The sequence below is a fragment of the Cetorhinus maximus genome, chromosome 2 (assembly GCF_964194155.1).
Source record: "Cetorhinus maximus chromosome 2, sCetMax3.hap1.1, whole genome shotgun sequence".
Classification (NCBI taxonomy): Eukaryota; Metazoa; Chordata; class Chondrichthyes; order Lamniformes; family Cetorhinidae; genus Cetorhinus; species Cetorhinus maximus.
The window spans coordinates 46861017-46879679 of NC_135880.1; the positions used below are offsets into that span (position 1 = coordinate 46861017).

Below are 18663 nucleotides of genomic sequence, written 5' to 3' on the forward strand. Positions count from 1 at the left end.
CAACAATTTTACCAGCGGCAGAAGCCGACAGGAGGCCCTCGCGCCCAAGGGCCAATTAATGGTCATTTAGGTCAACTGGTTAAAAGTTGGAAGGGAAGGAAGGGTGGCGGTATGTCCTTCGGGGGGGGGGGGGGGGGGGGAGAGGGGCGGGGGGTGGGTGGGGGTGGTGGGGTGGGGGGTGCCCTGTGCACATTTGGGGCACCCCAGCAAGATGATACCTCCCCTTTGTGCCTCCCTGCTTTGCCTCCAAGAACCCCGTTCCTCCCTAGGCTGTCTGATCCCTACCCTCCCTAAAAGCCTGGGGCTTATCTTAGTCTGGGATCCGTTGCTCTTCTGCCTGGGGCTTGCTTGCAGTCCGGGCAGCGCCCAGTACTGAGTTCTGGAACTGCTGGGGCTGCTAGAGCTGCTGCCAATCAGATTGGCCAGCAGCTCTCAATGGTGGGACTTGCTCCCACCGAAGGACGTAAGTCCACTCTCTGTTTATTTAGGTCACCCCCAGACTGGGCAGCCTTTTTAAAAGTCGGTTGGTTTGAAACCAATATTCCTAAAGTGGCAGGGAGAGGGAGGGGGACCCAACATGCACTCCACCCCCATCCCTGTAAAATTCATACTGGGCGTGCACAGCAGATCAGGCAGCATCTGAAAAAGAGACAAAGGGAAAAAAATGCAAATCTGCTCCAAAAAAGATCAGATACAAAATGTAAATTTGTTGTGTCAGTCTAAAGATACTGACTGACCTGTTTTCTTTTCTGAGCGACTGGGTTGATATGTTCGAATTGAACCTTTCATCAGTAAATCATGTGAATTGATTTTTCTGCTACTCAGTTATGAACATGGCTGGGTAGATTTTATAATGCCAACAAAAACTTATAGGGCAGAATTTTCCGTTTGCCGGGCAGGCAGGCGATTGCCGCTGGAGAAACGGGCTGCGCCGCCATTTTCCACAGGCAGGCCAATTAAGGCCCGCCCAGCGACTCATGTGGAGAACGGGAAAATAGTCGCGGGGCCGGGCGGCCTCAGACCGCCGGTTCCAATGGGGAGCCGACAGCCTGTATAAAGAGTGGCCAGGCAGCCTGCTTGAGTCAGTGCACCACGGCTGCTCGTGGAGCGAGGGAGGGAGGACTGATTGGACAGCAGCATGAGCAGCAGGAGGGCGGCAGGCTGCAGGAGAGGCCAGAGTGCCCCCCGACGTTCAGATGCATGCCGTGCTGTCCTCCTCCAAGAGGTATGCTCTATCCGGAGGATGGGAGGAGGAGGGCCCCCCATGTCACCAGCCAGGCGTGGGAGGAGGTTGGTGATGTTGTCTGTGCCCATGATGATGTGCTGCGCACTGGCACCCAGTGCAGAAAAAGATAATTTGCTGCGCACTGGATGGGTGAGTACCGTGTCGGCTTTGGCCATTTGACCCAGAAGGTAGCCTTAGACTTTGAGCCCGCCTCCACGTCTTGCTGTTGTTACTGCATAGGGCATTTGGCGCACGCTGGGTGGGCAAACGGGTACTGACACATACTCAGAACTCCAACACATGTCATATTGATGCTGATGAGATGGTGCAAGGGGTGCCTCAAGGTGTTGTGGCCAAGAACCATCTGCTGGCATTGGCGCCGCACCTAGTTGCGCCTCCTTGCCATGGGCGCTAAGACCCATGTGTTATTCAAAGTGATGGACGCCGAATATGTCCAAGGTGGCCGTTGTGGGAGGGGGTTGGGAGCAGGCGCACTATCTTCTGGGGACTGATCACCAGTAGTGTGGACAGGAGCCGCTGGAGGCCTCTGATGGGCCACTGTGGTTGGGGTGCGGCGTGCGCGTGCAGACTACATGAGCGAACAGCCCCAATAAACCCTCTTCTCTGTTTTGCAGGCAAAAAGTCAGCAAAATGCACGGGAGCGCTAGGGGACTGGAGGTGGGCACACCCTCCTCCAGTGCCTGACAACTTTTGAGGAGCTGGCCATGGAGCTGGACAGGAGGCAGGAGGCCAGGGCGGCCGGGGACGGCGAGGCTGGGGTCCAGCGGCCAAGTATTTGAGGTCCACAGTAACATCCACTCTGTCTGCCCACCATCCAAACCACTGATGGTTGCTGCAATCGTTAATGCTGAAACACTGCTCATTCACAGACTGAGACATTCTGACGTGTGGGTCATACAGAAGGGACCCTCGTCCCCTTGAGGAATTGCGTCTCCACCACCTTCCAAAGTCACCTTATCCCATTTGTGACCACTATCACCATGGCCTAACATGCCATTGGATTGCTGCTGCACAGCCAAAGACTTATTGCATCTTAGGGGGTTTGGGACCTCCAGCACCCTCTCAGCCAGTGTGCCCCACATTACTTTGTCCAAAAGGTCCTCAGCACCTCAGCTGTGAACCTCATGGCACTCAACTTAGATAAATGCCACCACGTTACTCATCCCTGCGCCAAGGGGAAATGTTGCCTTCTGCCCACCCGGTCTATGCCCCTCCTAATGGAACGAAGGTCAATAATGTGACCTGTCAATCTCCTGTGCTCCACGGCAAATGTCGCAAGTGTTTGCGATGTTTCCTCAGCACCGCAACTATCCAGGCCAGCATGCCTCCAGGTCAGGTACCTCTGCACTCTCCCCACTCCTATGGTACATAACATGACATGTGGCATTCCTGAGGCCATCTGACCAGCCTGTCTGCATGTGCGTTTAATGGTTGGGGCTCCTCTTGACTCTTTCCCACCCCACCAATGTTCATCTCCTTAGGGTCTTGAAGGGTGAGCGACTTATGAGGCTGGGGGGGAAAGGGATGAAAGGTTGAACTGACTGTACGCTAACTGATGCAGTGTCCTTGTTGTTAATTTCAGCATCACCACCAGAGCGACCCGTACCTCGACCCCGCGGCCCCCCCTCCACACCTGAGGGCCAACATGTGCAACTTGCGGCACATCATTTCAGCCAGCCAGGCACCAGCGCAGACACAAACACCTCGGTGGGGACTTTACCGTCGGCTAGTGTCCCGGGTCACAGTGGGCACATCACAATTGCTGGAGGAGATGGTAGGGGCAGAGAGTGCCGATGGCGCCAGCAGCCAGAGGGCTGCAGGGGATGAGGCACATGCTGAGTCCAGCACTGATGACGTGCCTCTGGAGTTGTCCCCAATGCAGCAGCTGAAAGACAGGCGGCAGGAAGTGCGTTTACATCTGGCAGGGTTGCATGAGGGAATGTTTCAGAACAAAGAGCAAAGAACAAAGAAAAGTACAGCACAGGAACAGGCCCTTCAGCCCTCCAAGCCTGCATCGATCATATTGCCCGTCAACTAAAACATTTTGCACTTCTGGGGTCCGTATCCCTCTATTCCCATCCTATTCATGTACTTGTCAAGCTGCCTCTTAAACACCACTATCGTACCTGCTTCCACCACCTCCTCTGGCAGCGAATTCCAGACACTCACTACCCTCTGCGTAAAAAACTTGCCCTGCACATCTCCTCTATAGTTTTCTCCTCTCACCTTAAATCTATGTCCCCTAGTAATTGACTCTTCCACCCTGGGAAAAAGATTCTGACTATCTACTCTGTCCAAGCCACTCATAATTTTGTAAACTTCTATCAAGTTGCCCCTCAATCTCCGTCGCTCTAGTGAGAATAATCCAAGTTTCTCCAACCTCTCCTCATAGCTAATAACCGCCAGACCAGGCAGCATCCTGGTAAACCTCCTCTGCACCCTTTCCAACGCCTCCATATCCTTCTGGTAATGTGGCGACCAGAATTGCACGCAATATTCCAAGTGTGGCCTAACCAAGGTTCTATACAGCTGGTCTCTAAGATGGAGGAGTCCAGGCAGAGTGCACGTGAAGGCTTGACCCTCAGGGCAGAGCTTCAGGCTTCCTCCAATGAGAGATTGGCGACTCTCATAGAGAGGGGCTTCAATCGGATGGAACATCTCATGATTGGGTTACGCTCTGACCTGCAAGCCCTCACAGCAGTACTGGCCACGGGTGGTCATTCCCTATGTGGGAGATGTTGTGGGCACCAAGTGTCGGCACTCGGTGCCCATGCATCTGCGGTGAGCAGGGAAGTCGAAAGGGACCTCATGTTGGCACAGCAGCTGCCTGTTGTCGCTGCGAGCTCCTCTCAGGGTGCTCCGGATGAGGGCAGCAGCTCCTCCGCCCCTCTGCCAGTCAATGTTTCTTCTGTTCAGGCTGCAACAACTGGGGAGGTGTCAGTTCAGGAACTGGCCACTCCCTCCCAAGCGGAGCCGTCATAGGCTCCACGGGCCAGAGGACGCCCGCCAAGGTCATCGAGGCCAATAGGACAGCAGTGTCAGAAGGCTGTCTCTCAAGCCACTCTGAGCAATGGGGCAGCACCTAGACGTAGCACCCGCAAACGTAAGCATAAGGCACGCTAGGCACTTAATGGTTATGTCACTGGTGATTTTGTGTTGGCCTTAGAATAGGGACCCAAAATTCTCTTATTGCAATGGAGTGTTGTTTGCTTTTCTTTTGGACAGAATAAAGTCCACCTTTGTTACCATGGCTGAGGATGTTTCCTTTGTGCTGCATTTTTCTTTTTCACAGACATATCATGAGTGTTTGAGTGGACATTGATGTTTCTGTACTAAGCCCTTAGTTGCAGCTGATGAGGTGGAAGATGTAGCACCTAAGTGCCACGTGTGGAAGTGCCAGGCAATGCTGTTCCTGTTGATCCATGTGTGTGGAGCTAGCTGAAGGTTCGTTGGATTAAAGTGTCCCGGATGTCCCTGCCTCCTTGGTGTAGTAGCGGGTCAGCGTTCTGCCCCTCATCATTGCCCTGTGCTTCCTCATCCTCTGAGCCACTGCTGGATTCATCATGTGCAGCCTCATCCACTGCGTCAAGGTCTTCATCGTCAATTCCATCCCCCCTTTCCAGCGCAAGATTGTGCAGAACGCAGCATGCCACCACTATCACAGAGACGCGATCTGGGGGTTACTGGAGTGCGCCCCCTGAGCGGTCCAGACAACGAAAGCACATCTTGAGAAGACCGATGGCTCTCTCCACCACAGCCCTTGTGGAGCCCTGGCTCCTATTGTAGCGCTGCTCAGCTTCTGTTCTTGGATGGTGGAGAGGCGTCATGAGCCACCTTCTGAGGGGATAGCCCTTGTCACCCAGCAGCCAACCATCCAGCCGGACTGGAGCACTGAAGAGCCCCGGCACCTGGGAGTGTCTGAGGATGTAGGCGCAATGGGAGCTGCCTGAGTACCTTGCACAGACTTGTAGAATCAGCATTCTGTGATCACACACTATCTGCACGTTCATGGAGTGGAAGCCCTTCCTGTTGGCGAAGGCACTGGGCTCACCTGCTGGCGCCTTGATGGCCACATGTGTACAGTCTATTGCACCCTGGACGCGGGAGAAGCCAGCAACGGCCGCGAAGCCTCTGGCTCGCTGTGCCTGACTTGCCTGGTCGCAGCGGAAGTGGACAAAGGTCAATGCACGCCTAAACAGAGCGTCTGTGACCTGCTTGACACAAGTGTGGACAGCTGATTGGGAGACACCGCAAAGATCACCCACTGAGCCCTGGAAGGAGCCAGAGGCATAGAAGTGGAGGGCAGCTGTGACCTTTAGAGCCGCTGGCATGGAGTGTCCACCCACACAGTTAGGGACGATCTCAGGGTCAATCATCTGACAGATATAGTTGACTGTCTCCCTTGAGAGTCAGAGCCTTCTTTGGCACTGCATCGCAGTCATATTGAGGGAGCTGCTTCGCCGCCTGTATACCCTGGCAGCAGGATAGTGGTGTCTTCTGCGACCCCTTGCACCTTGGACAACCTCTTGGCCCTGTGCCCCTTGTGCCTGTGCCTGGCCTCCCAAAGGTGGCTCCCCTGGAGGCTGATTGTCCAATCCTGGCCTCCTCCTTATTCTATCCCTCCCTTCCTCCTCAGGGGAGCTGCCTCCAGTGGAGAGGTCAGAACCCATACCCCCAGGCTAAATGGAGGCCTCTGGAAAACAGCAGGCCTGAGAAAGATTACTGTCTGCACACTGGTTTCAAAGTACACAAAAAGCTCTTGGAAGTCGATGTGAACTGCTAACAATCACACAGGCAACTTTTGAACACGTTCAGCAATTAAAACTTCATGTAAAACATGAACAACCCCTCTGAGTCCACATATCCCGACATTGCATGAGTTTTATTAAAAAATCTCCTACCCGCCTGCCCGTTGGGCCTGTGCTCCAACCCGAAGTTCGCACGGGCCCCTCAAAATCCAGGACAATTGGCAAGTTAAGGGCCTTAACAAGGCCTTCAATTAATGGTGGGCGAGCGTCCCGCAGCTGAACGCGCCCGCTGACTGAAATATCGCGATGCCGCGCGCTGACGTCGGGACGCTCACACGACATTTTAAGCGCTGACGTGTGGGCTCCGCCACCCGCATGCCAGCCAGAAAATTCTGGCCATAGTACTTGTCAAAAATGGGGAAAGTAGTTTTATATGCACTCACTTTTCTGGCATTACATATTTCCCATTATTCATGTTAATAATTTAATCAACAAAAACTTTTCAAATTCATTTAAAGTAATAGTTCCTTTATTAAATGTCTACCCTAAATGTTGCTGTGTTTGTTGTGTTGAGCTGCTCAATGGATGGAATTATCAGCTTGAGGGACAAATACGAGGAGCACGACATTGATAATGATTGGGACTATCCCATGGTGACCCAACCAAATGGCTTGCAATGTAAAAGTGGCAGCCGCTATGGTGGAATATTAATTCTGAGTGAACTTTAGTTTTAATGAAAACAGTGAATCTTCAGGATTAATATTTTGTTTAGTCTCCTGGTAGCAATCTGGATATGACATTGTAGACCAACAATCCAGTGCACACCTCAATTAGAAGAAAAGCACAATATAAATTTTGCAATTCAATTTAAGTTTGATGTTAGGATTTAAAAACTTGAAATCGCTCTACACAATTCTGGTTGGCCAAGGGAAATAGAATTGATTAGATGAAAGTGCTGTTTTGAGAAGGGGTTGTATACACACCGGGCAGAATTTTCTGGCTGGCATGCGGGTGGCAGAGCCCGCACGTCAGCGCTTAAAATGTCGCGCAAGCGTCCCGACGTCAGCGCGCGGCATCGTGATATTTCGGTCGGTGGGCGCGCTCAGCAGCGGGACGCTCGCCCGCCATTAATTGAAGGCCTCGTTAAAGCCCTTAACTTGCCAATTGTCCTGGATTTTGAGGGGCCCGTGCGAAGTTCGGGTCGGAGCACGGGCCCAACGGGCAGGCGGGTAGGAGATTTTTTAATAAAACTCATGCAATGTCGGGATATGTGGACTCAGAGGGGTTGTTCATGTTTTACACAAAGTTTTAATTGCAGAAAGTGTTTATAAGTTGCCTGTGTGATTGTTCGCAGTTCTCATCGATTTCCAAGAGCTTCTTGTGTACTTTGAAACCAGTCTGCAGATAGTAATCTTTATCGGGCCTGCAGCTTTCCGGAGGCCTCCATTTAGCCTGGGGGTATGGGTTCTGACCTCTCCACTGGAGGCAGCTCCCCTGAGGAGCAAGGGAGGGATAGAATAAGGAGGAGGCCAGGATTGGACAATCAGCCTCCAGGGGAGCCACCTTTGGGAGGCCAGGCGCAGGCACAAGGGGTGCAGGGCCAAGAGGTTGTCCAAGGTGGAAGGGGCTGCAGAAGATGCCACTATCCTGCTGCCAGGGTATACAGATGGCGAAGCAGCTACCTCAATATGACTGAGATGCAGTGCCGAAGGAGGCTCCGACTCTCAAGGGAGACAGTCAACTATATCTGTCAGATGATTGGCACTGAGATATCTCCTAACTGTGGGTGGACACCTTATGCCAGCGGTTCTGAATCTCACAGTTGCCCTCCACTTCTAGGCCTCTGGCTCCTTCCAGGGCTCAGTGGGTGATCTTTGCGGTGTCTCCCAATCAGCTGTCCACACTTGTGTGAAGCAGGTTACAGACGCTCTGTTCAGATGGGCATTGACCTTCATCCCTTTCGCTGCGACTAGGCAAATCAGGCACAGCGAGCCAGAGGCTTCGCAGCCATTGCTGGCTTCTCCTGCGTCCAGGGTGCAATAGACTGTACACGTGTGGCCATCAAGTCACCAGCAGGTGAGCCCAGTGCCTTCGTCAACAGGAAGGGCATCCACTCCATGAACGTGCAGATAGTGTGTGATCACAGGATGCAGATTCTACAAGTCTATGCAAGGTACCCAGGCAGCTCTCACGACGCCTACATCCTCAGACACTCCAGGGTGCCGGGGCTCTTCAGTGCTCCAGCCCGGCTGGATGGATGGCTGCAGGGTGACAAGGGCTATCCCCTCAGAAGGTGGCTCATGACGACTCTCCACCATCCAAGAACAGAAGCTGAGCAGCGCTACAATAGGAGCCAGGGCACCACAAGGGCTGTGGTGGAGAGAGCCATCGGTCTTCTCAAGATGTGCTTCCGTTGCCTGGACCGCTCAGGGGGCGCACTCCAGTACCCCCCAGATCATGTCTCTGTGATAGAGGTAGCATGCTGCGCTCTGCACAATTTTGCACTGGAAAGGGGGGGTGCAGTTGACAATGAAGACCTTGACGCACTGGATGAGTCTGCACATGATGAATCCAGCAGTGCCTCAGAGGATGAGGAAGCACAGGGCGATGATGAGGGGCAGCACGCCGACCCGCTACTACACCAAGGAGGCAGGGACATCCGGGACACTTTAATCCAACGAACCTTCAGCTAGCTCCACACACATGGATCAGCAGGACCAGCATTGCCTGGCACTTCCACACGTGGCACTTAGGTGCTACATCTTCCACCTTATCAGCTGCAACTAAGGGCTTAGTACAGAAACATCAATGTCCACTCAAACACTCATGATATGTCTGTGAAAAAGACAAATGCAGCACAAAGGAAACACCCTCAGTCATGGTCAGAAAAGTGGACTTTATTATGTCCAACGTATAACAGAAACGTCTCTGTTGCAAACATAAGTATATTTTTCTCAATTCTAAGGCCGACACAAATTCACCAGTGACATACCTGTGGAGTGCCTAACGTGCCTTATGCTTTCGTTTGTGGGTGCTACATCTAGGTGCCACCCCATCGATTGGAGTGGCTTGTGAGACAGCCTGCTGACTCTGCGGTCCTGTTGGCCTCGATGACCTTGGCGGGTGTCCTCTGGCCGGTGGAGCCTGTGATGGCTCTGCCTGGGAGGGAGTGGCCAGTTCCAGATCTGGCACCTCCCCAGTTGTCGCAGCCTCAACGGAAGAAACGTTGACTGGCAGAGGGGCGGAGGAGCTGCTGCCCTCATCCGGAGCACCCTGAGAGGTGCTCGCAGCGACGACAGGCAGCTGCTGAGCCAACGTAAGGTCCTATTGGATCTCCCTGCTCACCGCAGATGCATGGGCACCGAGCGCTAATGCTTGGTGCCCACAACATCTCCCACATTGGGAACGACCACCCGTGGCCAGTACCACTATGAGGTCTTGCAGGTCAGAGCGTAACCCAATCAGAAGATTCTCCATCCGATCGAACCCACTCTCCATGACAGTTGCCAATCTCTCACTGGAGGAAGCCTGAAGCTCTGCTCTGAGGTTCATGCCTTCACGTGCACTCTGCCTGGACTCCTCCGTCGCAGAGACCAGCTGAAGCATACCCTCATGCAACCCTGCCAGATACAAACGCGATTCCTGCCGCTTGTCGTGCAGCTGCTGCGTTGGTGACAACTCCAGAGGCACATCATCAGTGCCAGACTCAGCATGTGCCTGGACCCTGCAGCCCTCCGGCTGCTGGCGCCATCGGCACTCTCTGCCCCGACCATCTCCTCCAGCGATTGTGATATGCCCTCTCCACTGTGACCCGGGACACTAGCCGATGGTAAATTTCCCACCGAGGTGTTTGTGTCTGTGCTGGTGCCCGGCTGGCTGAAATAATGAGCCGCAAGTTGCACGTCTTGGGCCTCAGGTGTGGAGGGGGGTTTGCGGGGTCGATGGGCGCGGCCATGAGGTGGTGATGCTGAAATTAACAACAAGGACACTGCATCAGTTAGCATACAGTCAGTTCAACCTTTTATCCCTTTCCCCCCCAGCCTCATAAGTCGCTCACCCTTCAAGACCCTAAGGAGACGAACATTGGTGGGGTGGAAAAGAGTCAAGAGGAGGCCCAAACATTAGATGCACATACAGAAAGGCTGGTCAAACGGCCTCAGGAATGCCATATGGCATGTTATGTGCCATTGGAGTGGGGAGAATGCAGAGGTACCTGACCTGAATGCATGCTGGCCTGGATAGTTGCGGTGCTGAGGAAACATCGCAAACACTTGCGACATTTGCCGTGGAGCACAGGAGACTGACAGGTCACATTATTGACCTTCGTTCTGTTAGGAGGGGCATAGACCGGGTGGGCAGAAGGCAACATTTCCCCTTGGCGCAGGGATGAGTAACGTGGTGGCATTTATCTAAGTTGAGTGCCATGAGGTTCACAGCTGAGGTGCTGAGGACTTTTTGGACAAAGTAATGTGGGGCACACTGGCTGAAAGGGTGCTGGAAGTCCCAAACCCCCTAAGATGCAATAACTCATTGGCTGTGCAGCAGCAATCCAATGGCATGTTAGGCCATGGTGATAGTGGTCACAAATGGGATAAGGTGACTTTGGAAGGTGCGGGAGATGTGAATCCTCAAGGGGACGAGGGACTTTTGTATATGACCCACACGTCAGAATGTCTCAGTCTGTGAATGAGCAGTGTTTCAACATTTATGATTCCAGCAACCATCAGTGGTTTGGATGGTGGGGAGACAGAGTGAATGGGACTGTGGGCCTCAAATACTTGGCCGCTGGTTCCCAGCCTCGCCGCCCCCGGCCGCCCTGGCCTCCTGCCTCCTCCCCAGATCCATGGCCTGCTCCTCAAAAGTTGTCAGGCGTTGGAGCAGGGCACGCCCACCTCCAGCCCTCTGGCGCATCCTGCTGATTGTGTTCAGTTTTTGCCTGCAGAACAGAGATGAGGATTTATTGGGGCTGATCGCTCATGTACTCTGCACGCGCATGCCGCACCCCAACCACAGTGGCCCATCAGAGGCCTCCAGTGGCTCCTGTCCACACTTCTGGTGATCAGTCCCCAGAAGATAGTGCGCCTGCTCCCAACCCCCTCCCCCAATGGACACCTTGAACACATTCGGCGTCCATCACTTTGAATAGCACACGGGTCTTAGCGCCCATGGTAAGGAGGCGCCACTAGGTGTGGCGCCGAGGCCAGCAGATGTCACTTGGCTACGACACCTTGAGGCTCCCCTTCCACCATCTCATCACCATCAATAAGACATGTGTTGGAGGTCTGAGTATGTGTCTAGCTGCCTCCCCTGCAGGTTGCTCCCAGACTACTCAAATGTGACAATCACCAACATATGCTGCAGGGAGAACCCATCTTCTCATCAACCACTAAGGCTGATGTAAGTATGGTCAGTACCCGTTTGCCCACCCAGCCTGCGCCAAATGCCCAGTGCAGGAACTACAGCAAGACGTGGCGGAGTGGGGTGGGGTGGGGCTCAAAGGCTAAGGCTCCCTTCTGGGTCAAATGGCCAAGGCTGACATGGTACTCAGCCTTCCAGAGCGCAGAAAATCATTGAACCTCTTGCGGCACCGGGTGCCTGTGCACTGCACATCATCATGGGCACTGACAGCGTCACCAACCTCCTCCCACACCTGGCTGGTGACATGGGGGGCCCTCTTCCTCTCATCATCCGGATACAATATATCCCGACAGCTGGACACCTCTTGGAGGGGGACAGCAAGGCATGCATCGGAGAAGCGAGGGGCACAGTGGCCCCCCACTGGCCTCTCCTGCAGCCTGCCCCCCTCCTCCTGCTCATGCTGCTGTCCTGTGACAGCTGCCTCCCTCGCTCCCCGAGTGGCCATGGTGCACTGCCTCAAGCAGGCTGCCTGGCCACTCTTTATACAGACTGTCGGCTCCCCATTGGAACCGGCGGTCTGAGCACGCCCGCCTCCGCAACTATTTTCCCGTTCTCCATGGGAGTCGCTAACCCGCTGGGCGGGCCTTAATTAGCCCGCCCACGCAAAATAGCACCGCGGCCCGTTTCAGCGGCGGCAATCGGCTGCCCGCCCGCCACCAAGTCGGTCGGGCCTGCCTGCCCGTCAAGGGCAAAATTCTGCCCACCATGTTTGCAAAAGAGCACTTGTGGAATTTGCACTAGTAATGTGTTTTGCATGATAATTAGCTCTGCTGTTCAGAAGTAGTCAGGAATTCTGCAGAAATAGTAAGTTTACTAAGGTGTAAAATGCTCCATTCAATCAAATATAGATGAATTGCACTAATTCCCAGAGCCTATAATTAAAGATAGCATGACTGAACTCTTTGAAAATTTTCAGCTGGCAGTCAGCTTGGGTTTGTAAAGTGTAGGTCAGGCTTGACAAACCTGATTGGATTTTTTGAAAAAATGATTGAAGCAGTGGACAGAGGAATGTCTATGGATGATATTTATATGGACTTCCAGGAAGCTTTTGATTAAGTTCCTCATAAATTCTCTTAGCTAAACTTGAAATTTGTGGAATAGATAGCAAATGATTGACCTGGTAAGGAAATTGGCTGAGAGGCAGGAGATAAAGAGTAGGGATAATGAATAAGTATTCTAATCGGGAGGATTTGTCCAGTGGTATCCCACAAAGATCTGTGTTGGGGACTCAATTGTTAATTGTATTTATTCACTACTTAAATTATTGAATAGAAAGCTACATGTCCAAATTTGCTGATAGAACAAAGATATAAAACATTGTAAACAGTGTAGATGGAAGCACAAAATTGCAAAGAGCTATAGATAAATTAAGTGAATGGGAAAAGCTGTGAATTTCAATGTAGGCAAATGTGAGGTCATCCACTTTGGACCTATAAAGGATAGAGCAGGATACTTTCTGAATGGTGAAAAGCTAGAAACTGTGGAGACCCAAAGAGACCTGGGAGTCCAGGTACATAGATCATTAAAATGCCATGAGCAGGTAAAGGGGAAGGGAATACTGGCCATCATATCTAGAGGAATAGAAAGGGATAAAAGTCATGCTTCAGCTATACAAAGCCCTGGATAGACCATACCTGGAATACTGTGAGCAGTTCTGGGCACCACAACTTGGGTAGAATATAGTGGTCCATTGAAGGGGCTACAGTGTAAATTTACCAGAATGATACCTGGACTCCAAGGATTAAATTATGAAGAGAGATTGAAAAACTAGTATTATAATCCCTAGAATTTTGAAGGTTAAGGGGTGATTTGATCAAAATTTTCAACATATTAGGGGGAACAGATAAGGTAGATAGAAACAATTTCTGTTGGTTGGGGAGCCTAGGACTAGGGGGCATTGTCTAAAAATAAGGGCCAGACCTTTCAGGAGTGAAATTAGGAAACCACTTTTACGGACACAGGTTGATAGAAATTTGGAACTCTCTTCCACAAATCACAATTGATGCTAGATCAATTGTTAAGTTTAAATCTGAGATTGATAAATTCTCATTAACTCAGGATTTTAAGGAATATGAGGCAAAGGCAAGTATGTGGAGTTAAGTCACAGATCAACCATGATCTCATTGAATGGCACAAAAGGCTCAAGGGAATAAATGGCCTAGTCCTGTTCTTATGTTCCTAATTGTAGTGGTTATGCACGGATATGTAGAAATTACAACATGGGACAAGCCCTTTCCCCATAGCCCTGCTTTTCCTTTTCTTCAGATGTAATGCTTAATCACTCTCTGAACTGATTCTTTGAATTTGATCAATAGCAGACCCTTCACTCAGTGGCAGACTTAGCAATGTGCAAAATGCTGTTTAAACCCTGTTACAGCTCAACTGTATGGATCTTTGGTGAACATTTTAATGATAGAAAGAACAGGAAATATCCTGTAAATTTGGGAGCAAAGGAGCAATAACATTACATCCAAGATACTGCTATAATGTTCTACTGGGAAAGAACGACAGATGTAACAAATGGCCCAGTAAGTACCATGGCTGATCAAGTAATGATGTACAGCCTGGGAATTTACCTAAGAGACATATCCCCTGTTATTATGATTATTATTCTTTTCTTCCTAAGATTGTTGCCGTGAACAAGACTAAAGAACGGATGCGTCCTTACCAAGGAAACCCAGAGGATGAAGACCCAGACATTAAAAAGATTAAAAAGGTAATACAATAATGAATGGAACTACTAATGTAGAGGATTCTTGTGAAAAACTGATGCATGATGCCATTTTCAGGTTCCTCAGTCATTTCAAATGATGGTGTGAAGCTAATGTCTTGAATATTTGACTGAAGAGGTTATTATTTTCTGAACAAGTCACTATTTATAAGATACTTGATATCATCTCTATGAAGTCTTTGTGCTGTCGTACCTAATTACTGGAAGATTTCTTTGCTTGACTATTCATTTGTAGAGGTGATTTAAAACATACCTAGAAATAAAAAAAAAATCAAATGGTCTAGGCTCCTTTCCTGGAAGTTTGAACAACAGGTCCCCTCCTGTAATTTACCCCTGTACAGGAAGGGATAGATTGATGCAACTCAAAGTACACCAGCTGTACAGAATGTGAGACCCAACCTAAAAACAATCCTAGAAAAGTTTAGATAGCCTTATCTGGCAGCTGGGACAAACTGTCTGCTCACTGCTCTCTCCTGGTCTTGTTCATGCCACCTTAAAATATCAAATCCGTAAATTGAGACTTTTAAGTTAGCCAGTTAGCCCCAGGATGGAAGAATAGGAAGGCAAGGAACCAGTGGACTTTCTACTATTACTTGCTACCCTCCCAAGAAGACCAATCAAGCTCTGGAAATTTCCATTTTTGTACATCATTAAAGTCCAAACAAGTTTTAAGTTAATAAGGAGACATGTGTTTGCAAAACATGACTCACAGGTTCCAACAGCAGAATACTGTGGATGCTGATGAAAGGTTCACACCTGTAACGTTAACTCTGTTCCTCTCTCCACAGATGCTGCCTAACCTGCTGCTTATTTCTAGCATTTTCTGTTTCATTTATGACTCTCATGTTTCCTACATGTGAAGGTGTGAAGATGTTTTCCTTAGTCATGTCCAATACTCTGAAATATCTTTCTATGTGTGAGGAACGATGTAGAAATGTACAGTGTGGTTATTGGATGGTAGTTGCTGGCTGGAGGATAACTCTGGAATAAAACTTCAGGATGTATTACGTTTTTTTACTCCTATTAAATGTCAGCCTCACTGCTGACTGGTCTTGTTGCATGAGTAGATGAAGGAGTACAAAGTTAAGACAATAGCTTGAGATTGTTGTTCCTTGCTCAGGAAGTATCTGACTGTGTATTTTTTGGGAACTTACAGACTATTGACAATGGCAATGGGTGAACAGTTAACATGTATTAAGATACATCTCTACTATTTTAATGCAGAACCATTTATTTTAAATGAGTTAAGACCTCTGATCAAATTCTGAGATGGAATTTTCCGTGCCCATGGGCATTGAGCGGCATGACGGGCGTGAGCAGATAATATGGCGGGAAGGCCAAAAATTAATTTCACGACGTTGTGAAACCAGTTTGCAGTCGTCCGCTCAGCCCGTCAATGGCGGGTATTTCCCATCGCCGCATGTCAAGAACTTCATTTTAATACGTCTGCATATCATTATAAGCCCAGTTCACCGGAATCATCCCCCTGCTGCATCACCCAAGCACATCGGCGTGATTGCACACTGACATGTTTCACAACAGCATTCATAAGGTGTGCACCTGGCAAGCTGCACTTTGAGGGAAATTTGGAGGTGAGTGCACAGTAACATTGTGCAGCGCTTGTGAGGTTCGCCTGTTGGACTTCAAGGTTGAAGCACCGCGCACTCAGGCGAGGGCACAGGCAAGTCACTTTCTCCTGGCTGGCTGTCGATGCGGTGCCGGGGCAAGTGCTGCACTCTGGTTGACATAAGTTGGTGAGGGCAAGGGTTGCACTGCAGTTGAGGTGAGTTGGGGGAGTGGGGCAAGGACTGCACTGCAGTTTGGAGCGGGGGCAAGGGCTGCACTGGAGTTGATGGTAGTGCACGAGTACGTGCGGGTTGCAGGGGGAGGGAAGCGGCCATGCATTAGGGAAACCTTGTATAAAGTGACCATTCCTCCACAGCTGAGACAGTTCAGGCACAGCCACATTGATATTCTTGGGGTCAGGCCTCTAGCTTATCTGCCCTCTCAAGCAATGCAGAGGCCTGAAAGTGCCACCAAATGCTCCAGAGCTTTTCACCCCTCGGGCGCAAACTAATGAGCATTTTAGTGGACTGCAGAACAATTGGACGACTGGGCACATTGTACAATCTCCTTGCTAAAGCTGGCCATGGAGCAGTCACTGGTGGAGGTGCTCACAGCCCCCTGCAATGTCATCATCTAAGTTTGGATCAGTCTCCTCCATGGTTCAAGCTAACAGTGCAGCCTTGCAGTGCGGGTTAGGAGAATGCCTGTGCCTGAGCTGAGAGCACAACATGCAGTCCAGCGGAGGAAGCTGCTGCCAATCAGTCAGATGGAGTGGGGTGGAGGTGGGTGGGCTTTCGGGCAGCCTTGCAGCGCACTAAACTCTGGTCATCCATGTGGTGGCCAGCACTCTCCGGGATACGTTAAGGGGCCTTCAGGCTTAACCAAGAGAGATTCTTAGAACACCCAAGCTAACCCACACATTTCTATCTTTTACAGGAGGAGTACATCAGGAGCAAAGAGCCTGGTGACCTAGTTGTATGCCTCATGGCTTATAGAGATCTGAGACGAAGGAGAAGAGAGCGACGGAGGCCCCTGGCTGGGCAGAGGGAGGACCAGCACCTTTTGGGGCGGCTAGGCCTCCTGCGCACACCATTGAAAAGCCAGAGCGAGCTGTCAGTGGTCAGCGCCTAGCTAGACCCAGGGTCTATAGACGCTGTCTTTCATTCCTGCAGATGACCAAGAACCAGTGTCGCCGAGGACTGCGCATGTCCAGGGAATGGTTGGTCACATCTGCCAGCTACTGCAGCATTTGACACCACGGAGACATGGAGGACATCCACTGCCAATGGCCATGAAAGTAACCAAGGTGCTCAATTTTGACGCAGTGGCTCCTTTCAGGGCTCCACAGGTGATCTCTTTGGGATATCACAAGCCTCCATGCACAAATGCATCCATGAGGTCATGGACCCCATCTTCGAAGGTACACAACTTTGTGCATTTCGCCTGGGAAAGCCAAGGGGATGCAAGAATGCTGGGATTTGCCCAGATCTCTGGTTTTCCACAGGTGCAGGGTGCCATCGACTATACTCACGTGGCGCTCAGATTTCCATGGCAACAAGTGGTCAACTATGTCAACCGCAAGGGATTCCACTCGCTGAATGTGCAGCTGGTGTGCGACCACCACAAACACATCCTGCAGGTCTGTGCATGGTTTCCAAGGGAGTGTCCACAACTCCTACATTCTCAGTAGGTCACATATCCCTGATGTCCTCCAGGGTCCACAGAGGCTGCAGGGTTGGCTCCGAGTCCTCCAGGGACAGGGACATGTCACAGGGAAGGATGACTGCCCTGTGTCCACCACTTATCTAAAAGAATGAACATTTCACATTGAATATAAGCTTAAAGAGAATGCCGGTGTCGGAAACCTGGGAAGTCCCTGCCTCCACCTGCTGTGGATCAGGCAGTGTGATGCGCTCACCAGATTGTGACCCTGAGGCTACTCTAAAGCTTGATCCCACTGAAGCGTGTGTCTCTACGCTGGTGGAGGGTGTGGGTGAGCACTGTGATGGGTCTTCAGTGAGGTTTTCAGCATATTCCTCTTCTGAGATGTCTTCAGGGCTTGAGTCAAGTCCCTGGGCCTGGACTCCTTCGGCTGTTTGGCAGATGTGCCTGCGAAAGCAAGGGGAGATAATTAGCGCATGGCAGTGGCCTGTGAAACAGGACACATCACTCACAGCATGATTGTCTGATGGATGTTGCACTGCTGGATCCTCACTTGGTAGAGCACAGTCGACCTCACCATCAGCACAGGAATGGTCCAGGTCATCGCTGGCCAGCTGGATGACTGTATTTTTAAAGAGCGTGAGGACCTTGATTTCAGGCATTCCTCCACCAGTTGCAACATCTCCCTCTTGTTGTGTGCCAGCTTGTCCTGCATGAATACAGATGGAGAGAGTGTAAGCAGGATGCCTGCCGGGCCAGATGAGAAGGATGTGTGTCATGTGTGGGTGGTGAGTGGTGCCATGGATGGGAAGAGGACATGAACCGCAGGGCAGATGAAGGTGTGTGTGTGAGAGTGAAGGCAGTGAATGAGATCCCTGTGGTTGTGTGATGGGTTTGTGAGTGTGTAAATTGAGAGTGCTGAGAAGAGTGACTTACCCTGGCAGAATGGAGGAGATCATTCATCCTGTAGCGGCACTGGGTGGCTGTCCTCTTTTGCAGGGCTTTGGCACAGACCACCGCTACCACTGCCTCCCATGCTTGATTGCTGCCCCTCCTGCGTCCAGAGTGGGGGTTGAGGACATCATGGCGGGCCTCCACGGCATCTAAAAGGTGTTCCAGGGATGCGTCATTGAATTGGGGGGCTGCAGCCTTACTGCCTTTCGGGGCCATGTCCTCCATTCAGCAGTTCTGGGCTGGAAGCGCTGAGAGGTGTGCGTGCGGCTGCACTTAAATATGGCGCATGGTGTGAGGAAGTGGCGAGGTGACAGCGTGGCAGGAGAATTGGAGGCCAC

General features: G+C 51.1%; 1 protein-coding gene across 1 annotated transcript in view; it reads left to right on the forward strand.

Annotated features, from left to right (window-relative positions):
• The window catches only part of rasgrf2b (Ras protein-specific guanine nucleotide-releasing factor 2b), a 266898-nt gene that overhangs the window by 74373 nt on the left and 173862 nt on the right, over window positions 1-18663 (forward strand). Inside the window, exon 4 of the mRNA XM_078564491.1 lies at window positions 14039-14128. Within this exon, the coding sequence (XP_078420617.1) occupies window positions 14039-14128 (90 nt within the window). The remainder of the gene's footprint in view (window positions 1-14038; window positions 14129-18663) is intronic.